This window comes from Corticium candelabrum, chromosome 1 (assembly GCF_963422355.1).
Source record: "Corticium candelabrum chromosome 1, ooCorCand1.1, whole genome shotgun sequence".
Taxonomy (NCBI): Eukaryota; Metazoa; Porifera; class Homoscleromorpha; order Homosclerophorida; family Plakinidae; genus Corticium; species Corticium candelabrum.
Genome location: NC_085085.1, coordinates 15,022,005 through 15,045,017, shown reverse-complemented (window position 1 = coordinate 15,045,017; position 23,013 = coordinate 15,022,005). Strand labels below are relative to the sequence as shown.

The following is a 23,013-nucleotide window of genomic DNA, read 5'->3' as shown; positions in this document are numbered from 1 at the left end:
TAGAACTGTACCTTTGCTGATCATGTGAAGATCTACGACGTACAATAGAACTGTCTGTCTGTCCATCAAAATTAAAGATACTATCTAAAAACATTATATAACGCGATCATGAACTCCTAGTAATTTCTAACAAAATAATGAAATTCACCAGCCTACAAGTTTCTGTCTGTTTGTCTGCTCGTTCATCTGCTAGCGTTCCATTGTTACGTGATAATCTAGTTGCATTCTTACCTGTTCACAAGTGAGCTGATAAGCTGCACTGGTCTTTTCTGTGGCTTGTAGACGAAGACGAATAATCCGATGAGAAGGAGAGCGAGAACGAACGACAACACAGTCGTAATCACTACAACAAGTTCTAGTTTATCAACCGCATAGTCAAAAATAGAACATAGAAATAGAGTGACCAGGTTCGGGACAGAGATTTTCTCTCGGATTTGTAGACACATTGAAGCCGTCACAGCCCATCTTGATCCTTGATCTGAAGACCCGTATAATCATCAATGGCGAGTCCCAAGAAGTGAGGATTTCTTGTCTGCTTCTCTTTTAGAATACGTCATCAAAACTGTTCGAAATTTACAGATATGGCTTGTTTATACCAAAGAAGAAGGCAACTATTAAGGGTCTCCAGAAGAGGTCCGCTGCAGTTTCTGCTGTGTTTGGAGATAACAGCGATGACGATGTGTGGCTATGATATGCAGTGTTTGTGCTAATTGAGGATTGATTGTTTTTGATTTAGGACGAGGCTAAGGCAAGAGCTGCCGTGAACGAATCAGTGAAGAGAGAGGCAGTCAAAAAGCAGCAGTTGAAACAGGTGAAGTTCATATGACACTTGAACAGATGCTGCCTTGTTGAAGCTACTGTGTCATTAATTTTTATGCAAGGAGTTTGATGTTTTGTCAACGTTGAAGTTATGTTATCTAGCTATATAGTATATTTTAGTGCTCCTTTAAGTCCGTTCAAAGAATATGTTAATAATATATGTTAATAGTATATGTTAATAGTATATTAAAATTTTAGTTAATTTTTTTCTTAGACTCGCCTTGATATACAAAAAGCTCTTGGTGAAGATCCTAGTGTTTATGATTATGATGCTGTATATGATGAAATGCAAGAGAAGAGGAAAGCTGCTCAAGATGCAAAACAAGACAAGAGCAAAAAACCCAAGTATATTACAAATCTTCTCAAAACAGCAGAACAAAGGAAGCGTGACTTTGAAAGAATGCTCGAAAGGAAAGCACAGAGAGAACGAGAGAAAGAAGGTGGGATGTACGATGACAAGGAGGCGTTCGTAACCGAATCATTCAAGAAGAAGATGCAACAGCTTGCTGAAGATGAAGAGAGAGAAAGAAAACAGGCAGAAATTGATGGTTTGTATTGATTGTCTCACAAGATTTGTGTAAGATGACGACTGATTTAGTTTTGTTCTTAGCTGTGAATGATGTGATGAAGCAGAAAGATCTCAGCAGCTTTTATCGTAATCTACTTGCTCAAAATATGTCGAAGGCTTCTTATAACGTTGTTGCTATTGACGATAAGAATGAGGAAACTAACGAAATGAACAATAAAGAGAGGGAAAACTCAGACAGCAACGGAGTCGATGCTAGAAAGGAGGAGGACAGTGGTGTGACACGACAGGTTGAATTGCCCAATAGAGAAGAAAGCAGTAGTAAGGAAGAGAGTGCAGGGTCTGATGATGATGATCAAGATGAAGAAGATCGAGATGAAATAGAACACAAGAATGAAAGTCAAACGACGGACGGTGATAGAGTAGAGTATGGAGAAGAGAAGAAACAACCTCTTGTGGAAGAAGACGAGACTCATCATGCCAGTAAGATAGTCAGAAGAAACACAGACACTTCAGTGGCTGCAGCGCGTGAAAGGTATCTTGCTCGCAAGTTGGCTGCTGCCAAACAGAGTCAGGCTCGAGATTTGATTAATAAATTAAATTGAAATGTGTAGTACGTTGCCAATCGGCAGGCATCTGTCTCCACGGTAATGGTAGGTGTTGTGTATGTACCGCCCCACGCGTTCCAATTGCGCATGGTTACGTCTTATGACGTGTGAATCAGTTGACATTTACCGTGTTGTACGTTTGTATAGCAACGCGTTTCCTGTTGTCGCTCAGTCTCGGACTCCCTTCCGGCCGTTATGGGCTCGAGGGTGTATGTCGATCGATCGAATAATGGACCGAGGACAAACCAAACGCGCGGCGAGAGCCGCCTGAGAGAGATTCGGTGGACGTCGCTTGAGGTGGAGAAGTTGGAAACCGAATTGACGAGAAGAGAAGGAGATCTGAAGGTCGCGGCAGAGATTGGAACGACGTTACTGGAGAAAATGCGTATTCTTGAGGAAGAAAACGAAAGACTTCAGAGTGAGTGTGCCAAGCACTTGGAGGTGAGACGTTGGTAGAAATCTTACAAGTTGGATAAGCGAGCATCTCCCCCGTACATAACGTAACTCCACCCCTAGAGTTGACAAACAAGATAATATGTAGTCTCAAGTCTAGTTAGCTTGCCTTTTCTTGCTTTCATGTACTTGAAAACCAAAGATTAGATGCTTTCTCGTCGATTGAACGTGATATTCAAGTTCTACATGACGTATTTTGATTGATTTCTGGCCAACATTTACAAGGGGAGGAGCCGAGCGTTCGCGCACCGCCTCCAATCAACAAGTTGCCATTTGCCCCGCGTACATGGGAGATTTCGGCAGCAAGCTGATCGACGGTTATTAGATATAAGCGTACAGTCGATAAGCCGAAGTGCAGTGCTCACATATCGCAGACGGACGTAAGATACGGTAACATAATAGAAATGTACAATCGACTGCATGTCCCTTACGTACCTAGTACTAAGATTTGAGTAGGGTTAGCTAGGTTAGTAGTCTACCAAGTCCATATGTTAACTCTTGCGGATATACAGTTTGATGACTGTTCGTTCGTGTAGTGCACCGAATTACCGTGTTTGTGTGGTTACGTAGGCGGCACCTTCTACATATATAGCGGTAGGTGATAGGACAGACGTCGATCATTTCCGACAAGACTTAATTAAAGGAAAAAGCATTTCAAACTAGAATACAATCATACTTTTTTTGCAGAGTCGCAATCGCAGGGTCTATGAACTAGACAGGAAACTAAGTGAATGCGCGTTCGAAGCGGATGATCGGGTTCATCAACTAAAAGCGGAAATTGCTCAGTTGAAATCGATACTGGCTAAAGAACGACGCTCGCATCTCGTTACGACGACAAATTTGAATCGGAGAGTGCTGACGTTGGAAGCTGAAAATGCCCGTTTGCATGGAAAAATAAATGCGGTGACGTGTAGTGTTGAGTTGTTAATTTGGAATTATTCAATTTCTCTAGCTTTTTTGCTTCCCTCTTGCAGCTCCATGTAGCAGAAACAGTAAGGAGATCAGAGAAGAGTGAGCATGCTAGACAGTTGAAACAAGTCACAGATCAACTGGAGACGACACAACAAACGTTAGAGTATATTGAGGCAGAGGTATATACTATACAGGGTTTGGAAATTTAATATTAAATGTGATTGGATATACAGTATGCTAAATTAGTATGCTGGAATGCAGTTAATATAATTGTATTTAGATGTTGTAATTTAACTTCATTACTTGCGCTGTTATGCATGCACATACATACAGCACATGGAGATATAATGTGTTAGGAATCATACAGAAGATACTAGAAAATGGGGTTATTGATATTGACTTGCAGGCATCAGCTATAGCCGCTAGCAATTTGCAACTCAAATATGATGTGGAGACTGTTACTAATGAGAGAGACCGTCTCCGAGAAGAATTAAAAATGAAAGAATGTGAAATACTTGCAGCTCAGCAGGATATAGATGAATTACGAAGTCAACTTCAATCTAAACAGAATGTCATCACTCAACTGAGAGAGACATGTGTTCATCTGAAGGATGAAGTCGAGGAAAAGCAAGCTCAAGTGGGAACAACATGTATAGTTAGGGCTAATTTGTGCTCAGCTAGGTTTGCATGCAGGACAGTGTCTCTCGAACAAGCACGTCTGAAGTGTCCCTCATGTCGGAGCTTCAGGAGTGTCTTATTTTGTCTCCTGTTTGCAACTTCCAAGAGGTGCTAGAAGAAAAAGACAGGTTGTCAGAGAGGTATAGTTATTGTATTGATGACATCTGCACTGTGTTTTGCATATTTAGCAAGTACGTTATAATATATTACTATGTGAGTAGAAATTCACAACTCGACATTGACTTGATGTCAGTGAAAATTGAGTTGAAGAGAGTAGAAGAGCAGCTGATGGTTGCTGTTCATCAGAAACTAGAGCTGACAAAGCAGTTGGAAGAATGGCAGGTATAGCTAGACTAGCTACTAAAATTAACTGTTGTGTTACGTTTATTAGACAGTATCTGTAATTGAGGATATAGAGTGATTGTTCGTATGAGATGTAAATTGCCTTGTGTATGTAGCTGGATATGGCTGAGCTTGTTGAGAAGCAAATCTCAAGAAAGCTCTCTGAAGAAGTGAAGCCTCGTCACATGCATATGAGCTATCAAGCAATCCAACTCACAATATTAAAATGACAATTAAGTTAACGTGCGCTAGCTTAGGGGTTGGTGTCAATGAGATGATAATTTATTGCTTTTATTCATTTATAACTGATAACAATAACAGTTGCAAATTATGCATAGGACATTAGCCTTTGCCAGAGAAGTATGATTAACGATTGTACTTACTATTTCAATCAGTGCATTAAAGGAGTTACTTCCAACAAAATGCTTTAATTTAATTTAATCAGGTTAATGATTGTCTGCATACCGCGCTTTCTCTGTACTGTAGTCTGTAGACTGTTTGTACATGTACGTACTGATACCAACAACATACGCATACAATATACAGTAAATTTCGAACGTGTTATTCCAATGCATCCTCTGCGTGTACACTGCTGGTCACGTGTTGTTACCCGAGGGTATATATACGGGGCTTCTGCTGTCTAATCATCAAATCAGACGCGAAGAATGGACGAGTTCGACCGTTTTGGATTTCGTCGACGAGAGAAAGGAGACGACATATTACAGAACAAAAAGTCTCTAACTAAACAGTTATATTAGATTGTTCGTCATTCTGTACTCTATAGCGACGTGCCAACGTCCGTGACGAGAAGAAGAGAAAAGAAATGGATGAACATGCTCGAGCCAAGAGCATGGGACACAGCGATGAAAAAGAGACGAACGCAAGTACGTGTATTTCTAATGTGTCGACGCTTTGTCGTGTCTACTTGTCTAGTTATCTCTCGATCCTTTTGTGTGTGTGTCCAGGTGAAGCGGAGATGCCGCAAGGGAATTCCCCAGTCGTTGCGAGGATTGGCATGGCAACACCTGAGTGGCAGCCACATACTCATGAACCAAAGTTCAGGACAGTACGAGGTGTGTAGCGTATGTAGGTGAAAGAGAGCGAGAGTTCAGGCAAAATGTTTAGGCAAACGATTGTGGCAGCTGACGTAAACGAGCTGTTTAGAGAGACGATTGAAAGGATTCTGTTTGAATGTTTGAGCACAGTTGATCTAACTAGGAGACTGATAAATAGATTACTATTCGACGTTATTTGTGTAGTACAGAAAAAGAGGTGATATCACTTGGTGTGTAATGATCCAGCCACCAATGGTTTGGATGATCTATACTAACTAATGATGACGTCATATGCCAGAGCAGTGGTGATGTTGCTATGTTGGGCTTGTTTGTATTTGAGGTTCTCCTCATGCAATTCCAACTATAAGTGTCACAGTTGTGTCGTGAATATTTGAAAGCATTACGTATAACAATATGTCGACAAGGAATTACTCGAGTACAATTAGATGCCAGTCGTCGTATTTTTGTGTCCATCTGTCTGTTTGTCTGTCTGTCTGTCTGTTTGTCTGTCTGCCTGTTTGTCTGTCTGTCTGCACATGTTGGTTCGTGTGTGTGTGTGTGTGTGTGTGTGTGTGTGTGTGTGTGTGTGTGTGTGTGTGTGTGTGTGTGTGTGTGTGTGTGTGTGTGATCATTCTGCTTGCATTGAGACATTGCAGACATTTTTGTATTTGTTGGTACAGACGCTACTAACAACTGAAGACACTGACATCGTTGTTAATGTGATTGACAAGGATGTATTCAGAACATTTCCTGAGCATCAGCTTTTTACAGAGGAACATGGGTCAGTTTAATTTACCATTGACTTTCATGTGTATCAGTTCAAATACATAAATTGCCATTTGGTGGACATCATATGTATCAAATATGATTTGCTTGTTTAGACAACAGGATTTACGGAATGTTTTAAAAGCCTATTCTGTGTATGACAGCCAAACAGGATATTGCCAAGCAATGGGTCCTATTGCAGCTACTTTATTGATGCACATGCCAGCTGAGGTAAATTAGTAAGGAGTTGCTGTGTGTGTGTGTGTGTGTGTGTGTGTGTGTGTGTGTGTGTGTGTGTGTGTGTGTGTTGTGTGTGTGTGTGTGTGTGTGTGTGCATGCATGTGTGTGTGTGTGTGTGTGTGCATGCATGCGTGTGTGTGTGCATGCGTGTGTGTGTGTGTGTGTGTGTGTGTGTGTGTGTGTGTGTGTTTGTAACTGCACGTTTGTCTGTTTAGCACACCATCGATGTTCTCATGTTAGATCAGTGTTCTGATCTGTTGATTTCCCGTTTAGCAAGCATTTTGGTGTCTGGTTAGAATTTGTCATAAGTATATGAACAACTATTTTGGGCCTCAACTGGTCAGTTCACATGAGATTTCATCATCGGTGTGTTGCATTTTGTCATGAACATTGCATTTAGGAAGCTGTACAGTTGGATGCCTGCATTTTCGATGGCTTACTTTCAAAATTATTTCCAAAGATTAGGAAGCACTTGGTAAGACATTAGCATTATGGGATATGCATAATATTATTTCATCATCATTAATACTCTTGTCTAAATCTGTGTTCAAACCTAGAGTCATTAAAAATGGGTACATGTAGTGGCAGTACAGTAGGGTAGGTTTACCAAGCTTAGTATACAAGCTTCACAATAAAATTATTGTTGTGTGACGTTATTGTGTTAGAGATGGCAATAAGCATAAATCTGCTGTAAACGAATGTCTCCATCTAAGTGATTGCCTTTAATGTTAATCAGTAAATGGTAGGCAGCTTACAGATCTGACTTTGTATGGACGAGCTGCCTATACATACATTGAGGACTATTCTGTAGTATGGGTGACAGGATCATGTAGTTGATGTCGATGTGTTTAAGTACATGTAATTGTTTGGTCATTACAACCCTTATAAGTATGCTCCAGTTGAACTGTCCTTGCTACAGAAACATCTGTACCGTTGTGATTAATATCCCAATTTCTTTGTATAATCATTTTTGGGTTTTAGTAGTTTTATTAGTCATGTTTGAAATTACTTCACTGACCATTTCATCGTATCAATCAAAAGATGTCATGTGTGCATACGTACATGTTGTGTAGTCTTTCTATTTGTCTTTGATGCTACATAATGAGTATATCGAAATTTGAGTTCTATTGGATGGGTTAACGAATAGCATCTATTTTTGTTTTGTGATGTGTGAGATGCAAGAAATTTAGTGAACACAATATGTAAATTGTTGCAGGCTACATACAACGTTCACTCTCTCTTCTACATGACTGAGTGGTTCATGTGCATCTACGTCAGGTAGTGATGATCTATACAGCTACAGTAGATTCCTACTGCCATCGTTTTGCATTTTTGTGTTACACAGGACGTTACCTTGGCCTCTCGTTTTGAGAGTTCTTGATATCTTCTTCTGTGAAGGTTATCTTGTTGTAATATAATTTATGCTTACAATTATAAACAATGAACTGTGTGTAGGAATAAAAGTTTTGTTTCAAGTCGGTCTTGTTCTTCTTAATATGGCATTTGGCACTGTTGAAAAGAGAAGTCGATACACAAGGTTACAAGAGACTTGTGTGTTATGGACGTGTGCTGCTAAATGTTCGTTTTTAGTCTCCAGTCAATTACTGACAGATTGAAAGAGTTGCCACATGAACTTGACCATGAAGGATTCATTCAGGAGGTTAGTGTATTTTTATGGTTAATATCTATGGTCAGTTAGATGCAACAACTGCGAATGTGACATTTGTGGTGTGGCTCATCAAGGACTTAAAGACTGAACTAGATGAGAGGATGGTGTTTATTGCATTGAGCACCTCCACTTATTACCAAAGCACCAGTTTCATTAACTCATTTAGACCCATCTTATGATCTCTCTGATTAGTCAATAACTTCACTGGGTTTTTTACCCACTTTCAATATAGCAAGTAACGATTGTGACTGCAACTCTCCTAATATTTATTTTATGTGCAGGTGCTGGCACTAAAGCTGAATAAAGATGATTTGGTGAGGGAACATATGCTCCAACTTAGTCAGAAAGCAACAAGCAGCAAATGATTTTATTTACAAACTGAAATTTAAATTTATATATAGTTTTGAAGATTTCACTTGCACACAAGGCAAATGTATTTATTAGTATACGTTTCAGTCAATTATTGCTATTGCAAAGATGTTTCCTGAGTTTGCTCAACCTAGAGGAAATACAACAATCACACACACACACACACACACACACACACACACACACACACACACACACACACACACACACACACACACACCACCTGTGAGCTATCAGAAGGTAATTCCGGTTGTTGTAGTTCTGATCTCCCAGCAGCATGTGACTCTCTGATCTCTTCTTTCTCTTCACACGTACCTGTTGACAAATGTTTCCAAGGGTCTTCTAGCATAGAAGGCTTGTAGTATTGTTCAATGTTATCACCACCCTGCACATAAATCTAACATTACAACACAAGATACATGTAGTCTAGTTCTGCAGCAGACTTTCCGCTTACTGTGAGGCTGTCCAAACCACGTGCAACCGAGACAGGATCAGCACAACAAACATTCACTAGACTATATTGACTATGCTAAGCCATGATGGTAATGATTATATTATGTGTTACTAGGCAATAGAGATTCACAATGTTCACAGTTTCCTCATGCAACTTTCAAACATAACTATGGGCATCTACTTATTTTCTATCAAAGTCTACAAGCCCACGCACAAGCAGTTTCATGAACATCAACACATAGAAAAATATTACTTCTTACATTAGCTGGTTTCCATTAGCCCCTATACTTTCAAATGATTGAACATGAATTTGATTCTATTTATAGGAAAGTTGCATTCATGCTGTTAAAGTGTTGATATAAATGAGATCAATTAAATACTAATTTAAAACAATTTTCAACAAACCACATTCAAGTTTCAAAAAACAGGTTTTAGATTAGACATCCCTACTTAGATGGGAAGTAAATAAATAACTAAAAAATAAATTTATATAATTATAGTTTAATAAATATATTTTAATTAAATATGTCTATTAAAATTCTATATTTCAATTGACTTATTCGCACTTGGTATGGTCTGCGTTCATTTCCTCCCTGCCTTCCTCTGCCATCCTTGTGCCAGTATTGACCTCGTCCTCGACTCCATCCACGAGGACGGTAGTGCCCTCTACCTCTCCAGTGGGGTGAAAACGGTCTAGTTTGTCCCATGTAATAGGCAGGATGATACTCGTGCTGTTGAATGTTGTAATACGGAAACCGTTGGCGTGATTGCTGGTAGTCCATGTTTTAGCTAAGCGGGACGGTGCTCTGACTTAACGCGCGTTAATCTCGCTGCAAGGCGGCATAATACGATGAGCTCTCTGCACGTTCACTGTAAGTTACAGGCGGCAGGGAGAAACTACGTATGCTACACTCGACAGCACGAGCAACTGATTTGGTTTTTGTAAGTACGTTGACTCTGGTGTGTGTGTGTGTGTGTGTGTGTGTGTGTGTGTGTGTGTGTGTGTGTGTGTGTGTGTGTGTGTGTGTGTGTGTGTGTGTGTGTGTGTGTGTGTGTGTGTGGTGTGTGTGTGTGTGTGTGTGTGTGTGTGTGTGTGTGTGTGTGTGTGTGGTGTGAATCTTACAGTTGCTTATTGGACATTTTTCCACATGTGAAGAGTACTAACAGATGGGATTGACGTTTGGAGAACAGAAGTGAATGAAGAATATGTGGAAAGACACGTAACTATTTTTTAATGAGAGCTAGGCTCTTGTTGAAAGGTAACGTAAAATTCTGTGGTGTGTGTTGTAGAGAGGCGAAGTTCACTGTGCAGACATCAGTGCTCTAATACAAGAAATCAGGTATAGCACTTTTAGTACTTGAAGGTTTATGACTTTGAGGTTTTTGGCAGTCTACACACGCGCGCGCGCGCACACACACACACACACACACACACACACACACACACACACACACACACACACACACACACACACACACACACACACACAATTACAAATTTGAGTGCCAGGTGGTATCATATTTTACTGTGCCTAGACAAGCTATTGTAACATGTCAACTGGTTGTGGATCGTCAGGCTGATCGCCTGTCTCTTAGTATCGGTCACTGGCCTCTTCACTTTGATTTGTTTGAAGTGTCATCAAGTGAAAGAAAGACCGAGCTGCAACATTTTATATTTTGGTTGGCAGATTTATCTACAGATTTGAAAGCTAGACTGCAAGGTGCGTTAGTGTTATCTCAATTTCTCTGTTTGCTGATTTATTGTGTGTGGCAGTTGCCAATTCAAAGATTGAAGAATTATCACAAAAACAAAAGGTATGCAGTATGCACAGGCACTGCTGTGATATGTATGCTTTAACTGGATGCAAACGTGGTGTGCTAACATGTCGATTCTGAACACTAGCCAGTTGGATTGACTTTGCTTTGATTTTTACAAAATTTGCGTACTTGGAATCATGTTTGCTTGAATGTGTGTCTGTGTAGATGTCAGAAACTGCTGCTGCAGCTGCATTGTATGGTAAGATGATGCTCAATGAATATAATTAATTATTGGAAGAGGTGTAGTTATCTTTCTATGTTATCTCTAGAGCCAGAAGCAAAGAAAAGGTCAAAGCAACCGAAACTTAAGCGTCAAGTTGGCACAAGTCTCATCAATCCCAGCAGCAAGAAGTTAGCTTACAGTCTTATGGGAAAACTTTATCACTTGATTAATATTAATATGATATTTATTATTGACAGGAAGAAATCAGCTGGTGGTGTTGTGTTTGATTGATTGTCAGAATAAGATGGCTAAGTTATTCGAGGCTTTCAAGTTAATTGGTTAACGCTCTGAGTTTTCTACTTTCTACAGCTGTGTAAGTGTGCTGTTGCTATATGTTGTATCATACTGTTCAGTGTATGTGTTTTGGCACTTAATTAAATGTATGAACATAATGCACATTGCATTTTTAAATGTCATAGCTGGGTTGCTTCTTGTATTGTACATTAGTATGTCATAGATACATGAATCCTATCACAACAGAGTAGACGGTTGATTCTATATCTATATTTAAAGATTGGTATATTATTAGATATAAATATTGATGATAATATGTTGGCGACCATATGTTGGCTTGTGCCAAATGTTTTCGTTATAAATATTGAGTATAGATTAATTAACTGTTTGCAGACAGGTAAGTTCTGTGTTGTTATATTATAAATATTGAGTATAGATTAATTAACTGTTTGCAGACAGGTAAGTTCTGTGTTGTTATATTTTCAACAAGACCTGGCAATCGCAGACATGAATTTATTACACTGTTTCATAAACGTTCTCGCACCTGGCAACATGAAATTTTTAATTAATACTAGACGAGAAAGGCACTCAACTGGATCTACTGTATGTAGTAGAAATAATTTCCAGTGTTTTAGGACCACGCCCTCTTGTATTTTTCTACTCGCAACACCCAAAATCCCACAATGTACGTCACCTCCTGTTGTTCCTGAAACAGCTAGCCTTAATTAGTATCAGTCTCTAGAGATGCATGGACTGGATAGAAAGCTAAAAATGTTATCTAGAAGGTAAAAACACGGTCCGAGATGGATAGAATGTGTGACCTCTGCGCTATGGCATTACAGAATCTAGCAATACGGTGCTCTAGCCGACTGAACTATGCACGCGAAATGACTCCAATGGGAAAATGGCCGCAATACAAAATGACGAAATAATTGTAATGCGAAATGAAAACTGAACCCAGCCACCGTAATGTTCGTGAGCCAGCTGGGACTTGTTACGATCCTAGTCGTCTAGGCCGTCGTGAAAATTTTGTAAGCAGTTTTCCCCCTAAAAAAATTCGTAAGCTACTAATTTATTCTTAGGTGTGACAACCCTGCTATTAGCTAAAGAGTCGTTTAGTCATATTTAGTCATTTTGCGCAGCTAATCATGATGTCATGCAGACCCGTGCAGCATTCTCGTCGCCAACAAAAAACCCGGCACTGTGTCCAGACGTTATTAGGATGCAAATATAGCATACAGAGCCGTCCGATAGCATATCTAGCCTCGAAATTCCAGATCAGAGCGCGCGCCACGGTGCGCGGAAACCCATCTTCTTATAATGCGACTTTGAAGTGATCTGAAAATGGTGTAGTACTGCCAAGAATCACATCTGAATTTTGCGGTTTTATCCGAGATGTTTTATATCATGCTTTTGCTACGGTCTTGGCTGGTTTCCTGGTGCAAGTATGAGCGCTAATTACTAAAACCGAAACCTTCACTTGACTTTGGTCTACAATGAGCCACAGTTGTAGTCTGACAACGATGCATTTTTAAATTATTAGGGAATCCTCGAAAATGAAGTTCTTCATGAGGACGAAGAGTTTCATTGCGGATTATTTTGGTTGTTACTTGTTATTACACACTCTACAACGCTCACTAGCGTACTAACCAAATAGTGCTATGTCTAATTACTACATACCATGCCAGCTAGGTCTAATCTAATATTACCATACGTATAGATGATGCAAATAATTTATTCTCGACACTATAGTCTGGCTGATAGTTGGAAACTCCGTCTTTGGACGCCCCGACCTGTTTGTATATCGTACTAAGATTTTAGAGTCTAGACGTACTCGATTATACATTTCATTTAGCTCATCACTAGATCCAATACGCGGACCTCGAGGATATGCAATTGCAAGTTAATTCTTAGCAAAATCGCATGGCGAATCGCCGTAACAATGTGATTCGATTAGTGTAATACGATACTGGGGCTTTCAAATTACATTCGCTGGCCGAAACAAATCCGCTGGCCGGAACAAATCCACTAGTACACCGCCTCTGCGCACAGTACTGTAGAGTGGAGATTGCAATTGCAAGCATCTAAGCAACACGTGCCATGGGAATTTTACCATCGAAGACTATTGGACTGGCTAGAAAGGTTCCAGACTTTCCTGAAGCGCTCGTTACGCATCTTGGAGAATTGCTGGACGAAGAGGACGACACGCCACTGCAACTCGACTGGAGGACCCTCGCACAACGTCTAGAACTGAAAGATGAACACAGACGGAAGCTCTCTCGTGCCGAGAAGAAGACGAAGGCGGCACTAAGATTGTGGTCGTACCAAGAACCAGACAAGAGCACCGGACGCGACTTGGTGCGAATACTCATCGACATTGGACGGCGCGATGCAGCTTTGGCAGTGCAATCGCACCTCGGTGAGCGGTACGAGCCCGGCAGGTCGGTGCTGGAAGATAAGTTTCAAGAAGTAGACACGGCTGCGAGATTTGGACAACTGGAAGATGTGAGGACACTCATCGGAGGAAGAATGGTATGGTGACGGTCGATGGATGTATAGTCTGTCTATAGATATGTGTAATGGTGCAATGGTGCAATACTCACCCCCAGCTAAATGGGGTGCGTATTCTTCTAGCCTCTATGATGCAACGCTCACCTAGCCTCGAACTTTCAGACCAGAGTGCGCGCGAAACGCGAGAACTCTAGTCTGGACCAAGTCGGTACTAAAAAAATGATTTCGGAAATAGCCTTCTAAGCCAATCAGCTCCTCATAGCCGGAATGTCGGTTGTAAATTCTGATCGGTTTAGCAGTAATTGGCTATGCTAAGAGCACTCGCGCTGATTGCGCGCGTGTGAAACCCGCACGGGCGGCTAAGTGCACGCCAGAGCCGTGATGAAGACTGGTGCACGCACACATCTTAGTTTTAGTTTCAGCTTCAGTTCTTTGATATTTTCAAGCTTGCAGTGACAGGACATGCACAGCAGCGTCGCTAGACCATCACCTTTGACGACTGGTCGAGCGGTAGTCTCGCCAGTCGAGCGGTTAGACTAGCTAGCGGTCTGCCAAAGAATCAGAGAGTCGTGGTTTCATGCCGTCCACCGAGATATCGCCACAAACAGTGCAGACGTCTCTTCTTTATTCGTGAGATCTCATGGCATTTACAAATGATATCTTGATCTAGGTAAAACCATCGTACGCCCATTTAGCATCGCTATTGATAAATACTTCCGAAATCATTTTAGTATCCACTTGGTCCAGACTAGAGTTCGCGCGCTCTCTGGTCTGGAAATTTGAGGCTAACCCTACTATTTACATACCAGCAAAAAAACAAAAGTGATATACATTATACGTAACAATATATCCTGTACACGCCTACTTTATGAAACATTACACCCTTATCCGGGATAATAAGCAATTCTACAGATTGTCGCTCCAAAATGCAGGTTGATCAGTAGTCCGTTCAGGTTTATGTAGTAGATCAGCAGTCCAACGAGTTTATGTGGAGGGAGAGGTATGGCAAAACAAGGCAGCAAGCTTTACAAGACATCGTTGCCGACTTAGCAGCGCGATACCCCATACCGCGGTAACCTCACCAACATTCCTAGCATTGTCTCACTTCCTAGATCAGTAGAGTTAGGTAGAGTTTGTAGTTTAGTCGAACCGTTCCAGCATAGCCTAGCTACTTTGTAATTCTATAAACTTTGCACGACAAGAAATAATCTCATAGTCTAAACTCTGCGCGCTACAATCTGCATTATTATCCGGGACAAGAGTGTAATGTTTCATAAAGTAGGCGTGTACAGGATATATTGTATATCACTTTGGTTTTTTCTGGTATGTAAATAGTAGGGTGCGCGTTGTATCATAGAGGCTAGAAGAATACGCACCCCATTTAGCTGGGGGTGCGTATTGTACCATTGATCCGATATGTGCTTGTTAGACCGTCACGTTTGCGTGTGCAGGGACCAGAGGTTGAAGAGGTGTTTCAAGCTTGCCCTAGTATTATGTGGTCGCCACTTCATACTGCTGCAGAGTTCGGCCATCTTCTAGTGGTCAAATTTTTCGTGGAGAAACAGTTCAATATTTTCACGTAAGCACTTGCATCTTACACTCATACCGGTAATTCTGTATTCTACTTCCATGCATGCAGCGTACGAGTGGATACGTGCCGACCCTCTTCTTCTGTGCGGTCTTGCTAGTCCTACAGTTTTTGTGATTTTGTGACTGCTTGCTTCCGGGAGAATCTTAGTAAAGTTGGCCGTAAAGTTGGGCGTCCTACTAATCTTGTAGTATGGATTTAGTGTATCATGTGATGTAGCATGCAGGTTTCGAGCTTTTTACGACTTCCCGCGCAACAACCCAATTGGGGCAACCAATCATTCGGCTCAGCCAATCAATTACTGGTATCCGACTCAGCTAACCAATTATCCGATTGGGGCAACCAATTATCCGACTCGTGACTTCAATTAGAAGCATACAGGATAGGTAAAGAGGCGCTGTCTAGAGGTACGTACCTAACAGATTATAGGAGGAGTCGATAATTCAGTCATTGCTAGGTATGCATAGTAACGTAAAATGCTTGGTACTGATGTTGTTCCTGTTGCTGCTGGGCCAGTAATCCCTGTTTACTATCAAACGCGGAGGAAAGCCATGCATCAGCAATGAAGTAAGATTTTTGTTAATTAACTAGCGCGCCCACCAGCATGGGCTACCATACAGAGAAATGGCGCTCCTGCATATGGCGTAAACGAAGACACCGCCTATACCTATTCGCAGCTAGCGCTAATACACACACACACACACACACACACACACACACACACACACACACACACACACACCACCACCACCACCACCACCACCACCAATAGACGAGGAGGACCGAGGGGCACAAACCTCAACCAGGAAGCTGTAGAATTTCTGTCGAAGACTGGTCACGTGCGTGCGTACGTGCGTGCGTGCCTGTCTATTCGCGCGCGCGTTAGATGGCAGCAGCAATATGTGAGTTGTAACAATGTGTTGCAATAGGAAGAATCATCGCGGGAAGACGCCAAGGGAAGTAGCTTTGGAAAAGACACAGAAGAGAGTGGCAGCTTATCTAGCAGGCGCAGGTTACAATATTTATATTTAAGCGCGTTCTTCAAATATTCTACTTGCACTTCTAATCTTTCAGAAGCTGAGCGACTTTCTCCTCAAAGTCCTGGTAAGTCACTTACTTATAGTGCACATCAATTTCCTGACCTGTTTGATTGACGTTGTACTTTCACTGCATGCAGCAATGGTTTCATACAAATTATTGTAGTCGTAAATAGGATAACAAGCTATTGTGCCAATTGTTTGTTAATTAATCATTAATTGTAGTAATTAAATACATGTATTAACATGTATTTATTAAACAGTTCAAGTCTTGCTTGCTCTTTGTGTTTGATGGTGGTGGTGGTGGTGGTGGTGGTGGTGGTGGTGGTGGTGGTGGTGTGTGTGTGTGTGTGTGTGTGTGTGTGTGTGTGTGTGTGTGTGTCACTGTGTGTCGTCTTGTTTTATGCGTGTCGTATCGGTACTGATATCGTCCATAATAGAGTCTGATGTTAGTTATATCGATTAATTTGTTTTCTATAAGTGAACATGCCGGACTCCGTGATTGGTCAGATCTTGACGGTCTCCACAACTGACCAATTGCCAGTAGACATTTCCATTGATTCAAACAATCTCGATGACATCCTAACCTCCGTGTCGACCCAACTCGGTATCACTGCCTCGCATTTGGTCAACAGTAGCACGAGGGCCAAGATCTCGAGCGTCAGTGATTTTCGTCACACACGAGAGGTTTTCGCTTTCTCAGCCGAGACAAACGAGGAAGCTGCACAAACCTCCAATTTTCCATCTGTTTTTACAACGGACCGTAAGTTTCGTTTGTCTTTGATATTAATTGATTGCTAACCGACTGTATTATTTATATATACTTATTCTTATTGTTTCAGCGAGAGTGAGACAAGTGGACGACAGCAACGCTCCACGTCAAGTTTTACTCTTCTCGTTTCGTGACTTCTGGTCACGACCTCCGCACGCTTTCCCGTTCAAACGTGACGAAGAGCTCTCGTCGCTTCTTTCGCGTTCGTCGGCGAAGCTCGGCTGCCAAGTGGTGCAGCTGCTGACGTGCGATAAGCTGTCGAGGATACCGTCGAGCCGCGTGCTCGCATGCAAATCACGAGCCATCGGACTCGACGCACCGAACGAGCACACGGCTCTGGACGAAAGAAAGAATATGGGTAAGATAAATTTAAAATAGTACAAATTACTGCGCATGCCTATATTCAGGGGCATAGCTATAGGTGTGTACCCGGTGGGGGTTCGGTTTGCAATCCGACTCCCTCTAACAGCTCTGCCCTCTCGTGGCCACTGGGCGCACGTTCATGACCTATAGACGGTGGTTTGGATGTGTTCTGTACGAATTGGGCTCTTGTTAAGGCTCGTTCCAGGCTTTGCATTTCTATACGGGTAACGGACAAGACAAAGGCGCGAGAGTCTGGAAACGACGCAAGCCTTGTTTTGCCAGAAACTATTTACAACCTCCTGCATGGATTTCATTCTGCCAGTATATAGCGGTCGTTCTTTTACTGTTGTTTATGGCAAATCATACCAGTGTACTATAGTGACATGATAGCTTGTAGCCCCAGAAAACGTTAGATGTCTCAGCCAGAGCGAACCCCCTCTCGTCTGACCAGCTACGCCCCCGACATAGTCAGGCATGTCGCAAGCGAAGCAGCCGGTAAAGGGGCGTGATTTATATTAATAATCTGCCAATCTTTGATTTTTATAGTCGTATTCGGGAAGCTCGGTTATTAATTAACTATAATATGCTGCTTAGCCTTAGCTAAAGGATTGCAATGCATGGGTATTCGTAGTGTGAGTGATATTGAAATGTGATTGCTGTGGACCGTACAGACTGTGTATCTGCGCTCTCGAAGCGGCCGACTTTGTATCTGCTTGCATGGCTCCGCACGCTGCAGGTAGCATGCACTTTCTGATAATTGTTGCCTTACAAAGTCTACACGTAATTTAGTGATTTATTTTTGTTGCTCTTTATATCTAGGACCGTTCAAGTATATAAGCGAGAGTGTGATGAAGGAATTCTCTCGTGCCGGCGGTGTGTTGTTCAGTTCGAGTCACGGTCTCCTGCTCACTATACCCGACGGCGCCGTCCGCGAGGGAGACCGAGTGAGCCTGTCGATGAAAGTCGCTCTGCCGGATAGACAAATGGATGTCGGCGACGACGCGATAGCCTTTCATCCCGTCGGGCAGCCCGTTCTCATCGAAGTCAACCCACCCGGATACCAATTTCAGATGACGACGTCGCTGCGCATGCCTCATTGCGGCGTTGTCGAGGAGAACGTGAACGCGCCCATCTGCGTGTTTACCGCGTCGCCGTCCGGTAGTCAACCGTGTGAATTCCGCAAGCTGCCCGATCAGCTTGTCAACGCTCGGGACAACTACGTCACCGTTCTGTTGTCGAAGGTTTCGTGGTTTTGGGCGTTTGCACAGCGCACGATCAAAAGTCGCCATTACGCCGTTTCCGTCTTCTCTCCGACCGACGAGATCGCCAAACAAGCCGACACGCTGCCGTTTAAGGCGTTTATTTATCCTGCTCTTCCTATATACTACAAGGTACACACACACACACACACACACACACACACACACACACACACACACACACACACACACACACACACACACGCGCGCGCGCGCGCGCTCGCTGGTACTGCATAACGTCGTTTCACAGTCGTTGATTGAGCTTGATTGCCTTTCTGTTCGCGTTCTTGCATGTGTATAGGGAGCTGTCGAGGAGATCCGCCGCGACGGCGAGTCTCAAGATTGGATACTTCGAGCTCAACGAACGTTTATGTCTCTTCCGTATGATGAAATTGAAGTTTTGAGTGAGGGTGCCGATCAAGAGATAAAATTGAATCCTGCCAGACAGGTAGAGAGAAAGAATATCCACATGCATGCGTATTTTGATGCGCAATGTTTGCATCTGGCACTCACTAATCGTTATTGCTACACAGCAGTTACCCTCTGGTTACCCTAACTCTTCGTTTTTCTAGACTTTTGAGCTTCGAGAAGCATGGGATGTTTTGTACGTCTCTGATCATCCGAGCGATCATTTTAGCTTTAAAGCTCGCGCATTGCGGCCCGAAAAGAGGAAGGAAACAGTGTTGTCGCTCAAGCTCGTTCTGAAAGGAGCCGATGCCAAGCTGATGGGCTTGGGTTTGTATGTCGACGTGCCGTCATTTGGTCCGGGATCCGTAAGTTCACGATGGACATGCAGACTGCGAGTATATACGTGCATGTGGTCGTTGTAGTCGATACCGTTTCATAGCAGTATGAGGTATTAACCTTCGCTACCGTAGTAGGTACGTATTTCCGCGCATTTAATTAACAGCATGCAGCTTACTAGAACATTTTGTTACCGTGTTCCTTATGTATACAGTGTGGTTAGGGAATAGAGTAGAAGCCATGGAATTCCCTGGAGGATATTGCAGACGACAGACGACATCACTGATGGCCATATATGTGATTTTGATTTGGTTCCTTCCTTCAGGATCACAGATAAATTGTCGGTAGGAGCCGACCTCATGCATCAGTTGCACATGCTGCAGACTTTCATCGACTGCCTGGCTATCAGTGATGTCGCCCTTTGTCTGCAATATCCTCCAGGGAATTCCATGGCTTCTATCCTATTCCCTAACCACACTGTACAAAGGCACGTAGTACTGTACCAATTCTAGATAGGAAGTGGTCCATGGGCGCAGCCATTTTTATCTTTGTTTCCTGTGTTCGCAAACCGCCGCTCCTTTCCGTTCCTCCTCTAGCAAGCGACGTTCTCTACTTCCGAAGAGCGACTGGTGTCTTTCTCATTAGCCGGTGCCTTGTGCGTCGCGTTAATTTGTTGTGGCGTTTGTCGGTAGATCGTGACGTCACCAAATAGTTTGTTGTTCCCTATACCCTTGGCACACGATCTTGTCTCGTGTACTGTGCAAAGCGACTGCTGCCGTTCGTGGTGCTCTGTGTCCTGCAGCTATGCGCCGCCGGTGTTCTCAGATTGCATGTATAGTTCGTGATGTCATCGAAAGGTTGTTCGCTGTGGCGTCATCTAGTATTTCGGGCGCGCCGATTCGATCGAGTAGGACAAGGGAAGTGTCGTCGTCTTTCAGAGCTGTCTTTGCATGGGACAAAAACCTGATTTCTTGCCGATTGAACTCACCTCCACTCGCGCGCGAATTTCTCTAGAACGGCGCAGCGGATCTTTACCAAATTTAAAATACCTATTCCTAACTTCGGACGGTGTGCACGGACTGTTTCACTTACTAGCGGCGACGTCGATAGGAGCAAGATGTTTTCGAGTATATCTGGGTCTGTATAAAATACGGTTACCTTTGTTTGCTTGTGTACCCGCGCCGACTATAGCTAACGCGTTTGAATACGTCAGTTCCCTGCAACGGCAGCAACGTCTTCACTTCCAGACATGATTCCCACATATACGGGGAATGTATTATACGGCCGAGTAAGGAACTGCACGTGACTTTCATGCCCGAATCTAAAACTCTAAACGGGAAACTCGCTGCTAATTTTCGGAACGGGACACTCGATTACACTTTCATTTGTCTTCAACGGGATATTACAGGAACACTCCGAAGAACTGCGCAGCCGAAATAGCGAGGTCCGGTGATCGAGGGAGTTCGCGGAAAGTGTTCCTGCGTACACGGATGAGTGCTTCGTAAACTGCTACAACACGATCGACGACAGCGTCCACTGCCTCTAACGCCAAAGAATCTCACAAAACGCCGGTTCTCTCGAATGTTGCCGGACGGAAATAGATCGCACGAAAAGAAGGTCAGTCTGAAAGTACTGTAGCACGACGGTTCCATCGTTCTTGGAGGAACGGAAACAACAGAGCGACCATTTCCGGGAACATAATTGCGTCAAGCTCGGGTGATCTGTTGGCGCGCTAAAAAACGCTTCACTTGGCGGACGAAATTCTTGAAACGGCCCTTCAGTTTTTAAGTTTTTAGCGTCGGTTTTGTTCTGAGATAGCGCCAAGATACACAACTTGGCTAGTAATATGGATTTTCCATTAGCGAACGAAGGCGGAGCCAGCACCCTCTAGCGCATATCTCCGGAATGCTCCTCTAGTAACTAAATGCGCGGAAATATGGTAGTAACATCATATACCCTATCACTAAACCACTCTTAGTGAGTCCTAGTGTTTGTATATACAGACTTGGACAAAATTATAGGGACACCTGGCATTTTTGTGTCTAGTCTAACTTTGGCACTGAATTTTTCTCTAGCAAAACCAAATGTTTTTCGAATTTCTTTTTTCATGGATTGCGCCATTGTTAGTATGTAACATAGCTTGAGTTCAAGACTGCAGCTGTACTTACTACCTACTGCGCATCTAGTTTGCTTTGAAGAAGGAAGACGGCCATTCCTACTTTTGTTGTCTTTGTACACGTTCATCGCTCTTGGATGCTCATTCTTGGCATACAATCTAAGGATGCTATGTAGTAGAGAGTGAAAGCAATTTTGTGGGTCCTTATCGACATTATGAAAAAAAGGCGAATCATCTGTTTTTGCGCATTGATTTCGCGCATGTCATCACAATTTCATGACATTTGAAGCACGGCGTACCGACAGGTTCTAGAGGAGCACATGCTTGCAGACGCAGCGGCACTGATAGGAGACGACTTTGTCTTCCAGCAGGACAACGCGCCAATCCACACGTCTCGGTCAACAAGACAATGACTACGCCAGCATGACGTCACACTGTTGGACTGGCCGCCAAAATCGCCTGATGCGAATCCAATCGAGAACTTGTGGCATGAAGTCAAAACTGCTGCCAACCGTCGCGAACCGAGAACTGCAGCTGAGCTCTGGAATGCTTTACAAGAGGCGTGGCAGCAGATTCCAGCCGCGCGTGTCCGGAACTTGGCAGAAAGTGTTCCGCGACGTCTGGACGCAATCAGGAGGGCGAGAGTCGGGAACACTCGGTACTGAGGAACTGGTGAAGGGCTTCAATTTTCCTTCGCGTTATTAAAACCGGCTTTTTTAAAAGCCACTAAACAAAATCAGAGAGAGTCTAACTTACGACGCTTATACAGTCATGACGTCATACACTTTTAGCTCTCGTTTTCTGCAATGTGAAACGTGAAGAAAACAATTTAGGGTCTACAGTATTCTCAAGAAACCTAACAATCAACGCGGTAACCATTAGGTTCTTAACAATTATAGAAAAAAAAAAGAAAAAAAGAAAAGAAAAAAAAATATATATATATATAGCACTGTCACGGTTCTTAACAATATTGATAGTTGGTAAATTGTGATCTAATTATTGTGTTACTACATACCCACAGCGGGGTGTCCCTATAATTTTGTCCAAGTCTGTATACTTACGTATGTACTTTCTAGGATTTCACGCTGCCACAGCAGCTGAAGGATGAGTTGGCACGTCTGATGGATGGAGAAGAAGAGCGTGGATGGAGAGCTCTGGCTGAACGCCTAGGGGTCAATCCTCAAGAAGTGGAGAATGAAGAAAAGCCTACTTTGGCAATTTTGAGGAAGTTTGAAAGGCGCCGCGGCACAAGAGAAGAACTACAAGACGCTCTTGTCTACCTCGCTCGTACCGCCTAGCATGGGGGGCCAGTGAGAGATAAAAAATGAAGTGAACTTCTTTCTTTAGTCACTTGAATTGCTATGGCTGTCGTATTTTTGTGTTGTATTTGCTGTTTTCTCTTGCTATTCTAAACGATAGATACAGCAACAGATACAGGCTAGCTGGAGGGTAGGATTCC

General features: G+C 42.8%; 6 protein-coding genes across 7 annotated transcripts; 5 read left to right on the top strand and 1 right to left on the bottom strand.

Annotated features, from left to right (window-relative positions):
- Positions 1–446: 446 nt before the first annotated feature.
- LOC134184061 (nuclear speckle splicing regulatory protein 1-like) lies at positions 447–1,956 on the top strand. The gene is made up of 5 exons (XM_062651665.1): positions 447–517; positions 580–679; positions 737–811; positions 1,034–1,367; positions 1,430–1,956. The coding sequence occupies exons 1-5, from the start codon at positions 501–503 to the stop codon at positions 1,948–1,950; spliced, it is 1,047 nt and encodes a 348-aa protein (XP_062507649.1). The 5' UTR covers positions 447–500; the 3' UTR covers positions 1,951–1,956.
- Positions 1,957–2,027: 71 nt separating this feature from the next.
- On the top strand, positions 2,028–4,761 carry LOC134193818 (bicaudal D-related protein homolog). Of its 2 annotated transcripts, XM_062662670.1 has the most exons (7): positions 2,063–2,394; positions 3,094–3,309; positions 3,381–3,497; positions 3,725–3,955; positions 4,012–4,136; positions 4,218–4,338; positions 4,455–4,761. In XM_062662670.1, exons 1-7 carry the CDS (start codon positions 2,149–2,151, stop codon positions 4,566–4,568), a joined length of 1,170 nt encoding a protein of 389 aa, XP_062518654.1. In that variant the 5' UTR covers positions 2,063–2,148; the 3' UTR covers positions 4,569–4,761. The 2 variants fall into 2 exon arrangements, with proteins under 2 accessions (XP_062518646.1, XP_062518654.1); XM_062662662.1 differs by having other exon boundaries at positions 2,028–2,394; positions 4,012–4,338.
- A 216-nt stretch (positions 4,762–4,977) lies between these two features.
- On the top strand, positions 4,978–8,489 carry LOC134180985 (TBC1 domain family member 10A-like). The gene is made up of 12 exons (XM_062648171.1): positions 4,978–5,071; positions 5,123–5,222; positions 5,304–5,411; positions 6,074–6,174; positions 6,275–6,389; positions 6,672–6,737; positions 6,799–6,873; positions 7,615–7,676; positions 7,744–7,796; positions 7,854–7,935; positions 7,989–8,058; positions 8,349–8,489. Exons 1-12 carry the CDS (start codon positions 5,004–5,006, stop codon positions 8,430–8,432), a joined length of 984 nt encoding a protein of 327 aa, XP_062504155.1. The 5' UTR covers positions 4,978–5,003; the 3' UTR covers positions 8,433–8,489.
- Positions 8,427–9,699, bottom strand: LOC134180995 (uncharacterized). The gene is made up of 3 exons (XM_062648181.1): positions 9,456–9,699; positions 8,660–8,821; positions 8,427–8,566 (listed from the first exon to the last, which is right to left on the bottom strand). The coding sequence occupies exons 1-3, from the start codon at positions 9,669–9,671 to the stop codon at positions 8,534–8,536; spliced, it is 411 nt and encodes a 136-aa protein (XP_062504165.1). The 5' UTR covers positions 9,672–9,699; the 3' UTR covers positions 8,427–8,533.
- A 22-nt stretch (positions 9,700–9,721) lies between these two features.
- LOC134180977 (protein PAXX-like) lies at positions 9,722–11,409 on the top strand. The gene is made up of 8 exons (XM_062648158.1): positions 9,722–9,831; positions 10,046–10,109; positions 10,180–10,229; positions 10,426–10,610; positions 10,664–10,704; positions 10,873–10,906; positions 10,977–11,058; positions 11,128–11,409. The coding sequence occupies exons 1-8, from the start codon at positions 9,740–9,742 to the stop codon at positions 11,159–11,161; spliced, it is 582 nt and encodes a 193-aa protein (XP_062504142.1). The 5' UTR covers positions 9,722–9,739; the 3' UTR covers positions 11,162–11,409.
- Positions 11,410–11,543: 134 nt separating this feature from the next.
- Positions 11,544–22,990, top strand: LOC134189059 (uncharacterized). Its single transcript, XM_062657294.1, has 10 exons — positions 11,544–13,696; positions 15,127–15,254; positions 16,193–16,275; positions 16,338–16,367; positions 16,782–17,063; positions 17,143–17,430; positions 18,255–18,826; positions 18,996–19,142; positions 19,267–19,467; positions 22,631–22,990. Exons 1-10 carry the CDS (start codon positions 13,265–13,267, stop codon positions 22,850–22,852), a joined length of 2,385 nt encoding a protein of 794 aa, XP_062513278.1. The 5' UTR covers positions 11,544–13,264; the 3' UTR covers positions 22,853–22,990.
- The last annotated feature ends 23 nt before the right edge of the window (positions 22,991–23,013 follow it).

Excerpts from the sequence above, each read along its gene's own strand:
- LOC134184061 (XM_062651665.1), top strand. Across the intron at positions 680-736 it reads GAGATAACAGCGATGACGAT|GACGAGGCTAAGGCAAGAGC; the intron begins GTGTGGCTATGA and ends TTTTTGATTTAG. Across the intron at positions 812-1,033 it reads AAAAGCAGCAGTTGAAACAG|ACTCGCCTTGATATACAAAA; the intron begins GTGAAGTTCATA and ends TTTTTTTCTTAG.
- LOC134193818 (XM_062662662.1), top strand. The coding sequence starts at position 2,149 with ATGGGCTCGAGGGTGTATGTCGATCGATCGAATAATGGACCGAGGACA. Across the intron at positions 3,310-3,380 it reads TGCATGGAAAAATAAATGCG|CTCCATGTAGCAGAAACAGT; the intron begins GTGACGTGTAGT and ends TCCCTCTTGCAG. Across the intron at positions 3,498-3,724 it reads TAGAGTATATTGAGGCAGAG|GCATCAGCTATAGCCGCTAG; the intron begins GTATATACTATA and ends ATTGACTTGCAG.
- LOC134180985 (XM_062648171.1), top strand. The coding sequence starts at position 5,004 with ATGGACGAGTTCGACCGTTTTGGATTTCGTCGACGAGAGAAAGGAGAC. Across the intron at positions 5,412-6,073 it reads AAAGTTCAGGACAGTACGAG|ACGCTACTAACAACTGAAGA; the intron begins GTGTGTAGCGTA and ends TTGTTGGTACAG. Across the intron at positions 6,738-6,798 it reads ACTATTTTGGGCCTCAACTG|GAAGCTGTACAGTTGGATGC; the intron begins GTCAGTTCACAT and ends CATTGCATTTAG.
- LOC134180995 (XM_062648181.1), bottom strand. The coding sequence starts at position 9,671 with ATGGACTACCAGCAATCACGCCAACGGTTTCCGTATTACAACATTCAA. Across the intron at positions 8,822-9,455 it reads ATGAACGCAGACCATACCAA|GGTGGTGATAACATTGAACA; the intron begins GTGCGAATAAGT and ends ATTTATGTGCAG. Across the intron at positions 8,567-8,659 it reads TACCTTCTGATAGCTCACAG|GTTGAGCAAACTCAGGAAAC; the intron begins GTGGTGTGTGTG and ends TATTTCCTCTAG.
- LOC134180977 (XM_062648158.1), top strand. The coding sequence starts at position 9,740 with ATGAGCTCTCTGCACGTTCACTGTAAGTTACAGGCGGCAGGGAGAAAC. Across the intron at positions 10,230-10,425 it reads GCTCTAATACAAGAAATCAG|ACAAGCTATTGTAACATGTC; the intron begins GTATAGCACTTT and ends TACTGTGCCTAG. Across the intron at positions 10,907-10,976 it reads TGCTGCAGCTGCATTGTATG|AGCCAGAAGCAAAGAAAAGG; the intron begins GTAAGATGATGC and ends TGTTATCTCTAG.
- LOC134189059 (XM_062657294.1), top strand. The coding sequence starts at position 13,265 with ATGGGAATTTTACCATCGAAGACTATTGGACTGGCTAGAAAGGTTCCA. Across the intron at positions 13,697-15,126 it reads CACTCATCGGAGGAAGAATG|GGACCAGAGGTTGAAGAGGT; the intron begins GTATGGTGACGG and ends TTGCGTGTGCAG. Across the intron at positions 16,368-16,781 it reads ACTTTCTCCTCAAAGTCCTG|TGAACATGCCGGACTCCGTG; the intron begins GTAAGTCACTTA and ends GTTTTCTATAAG.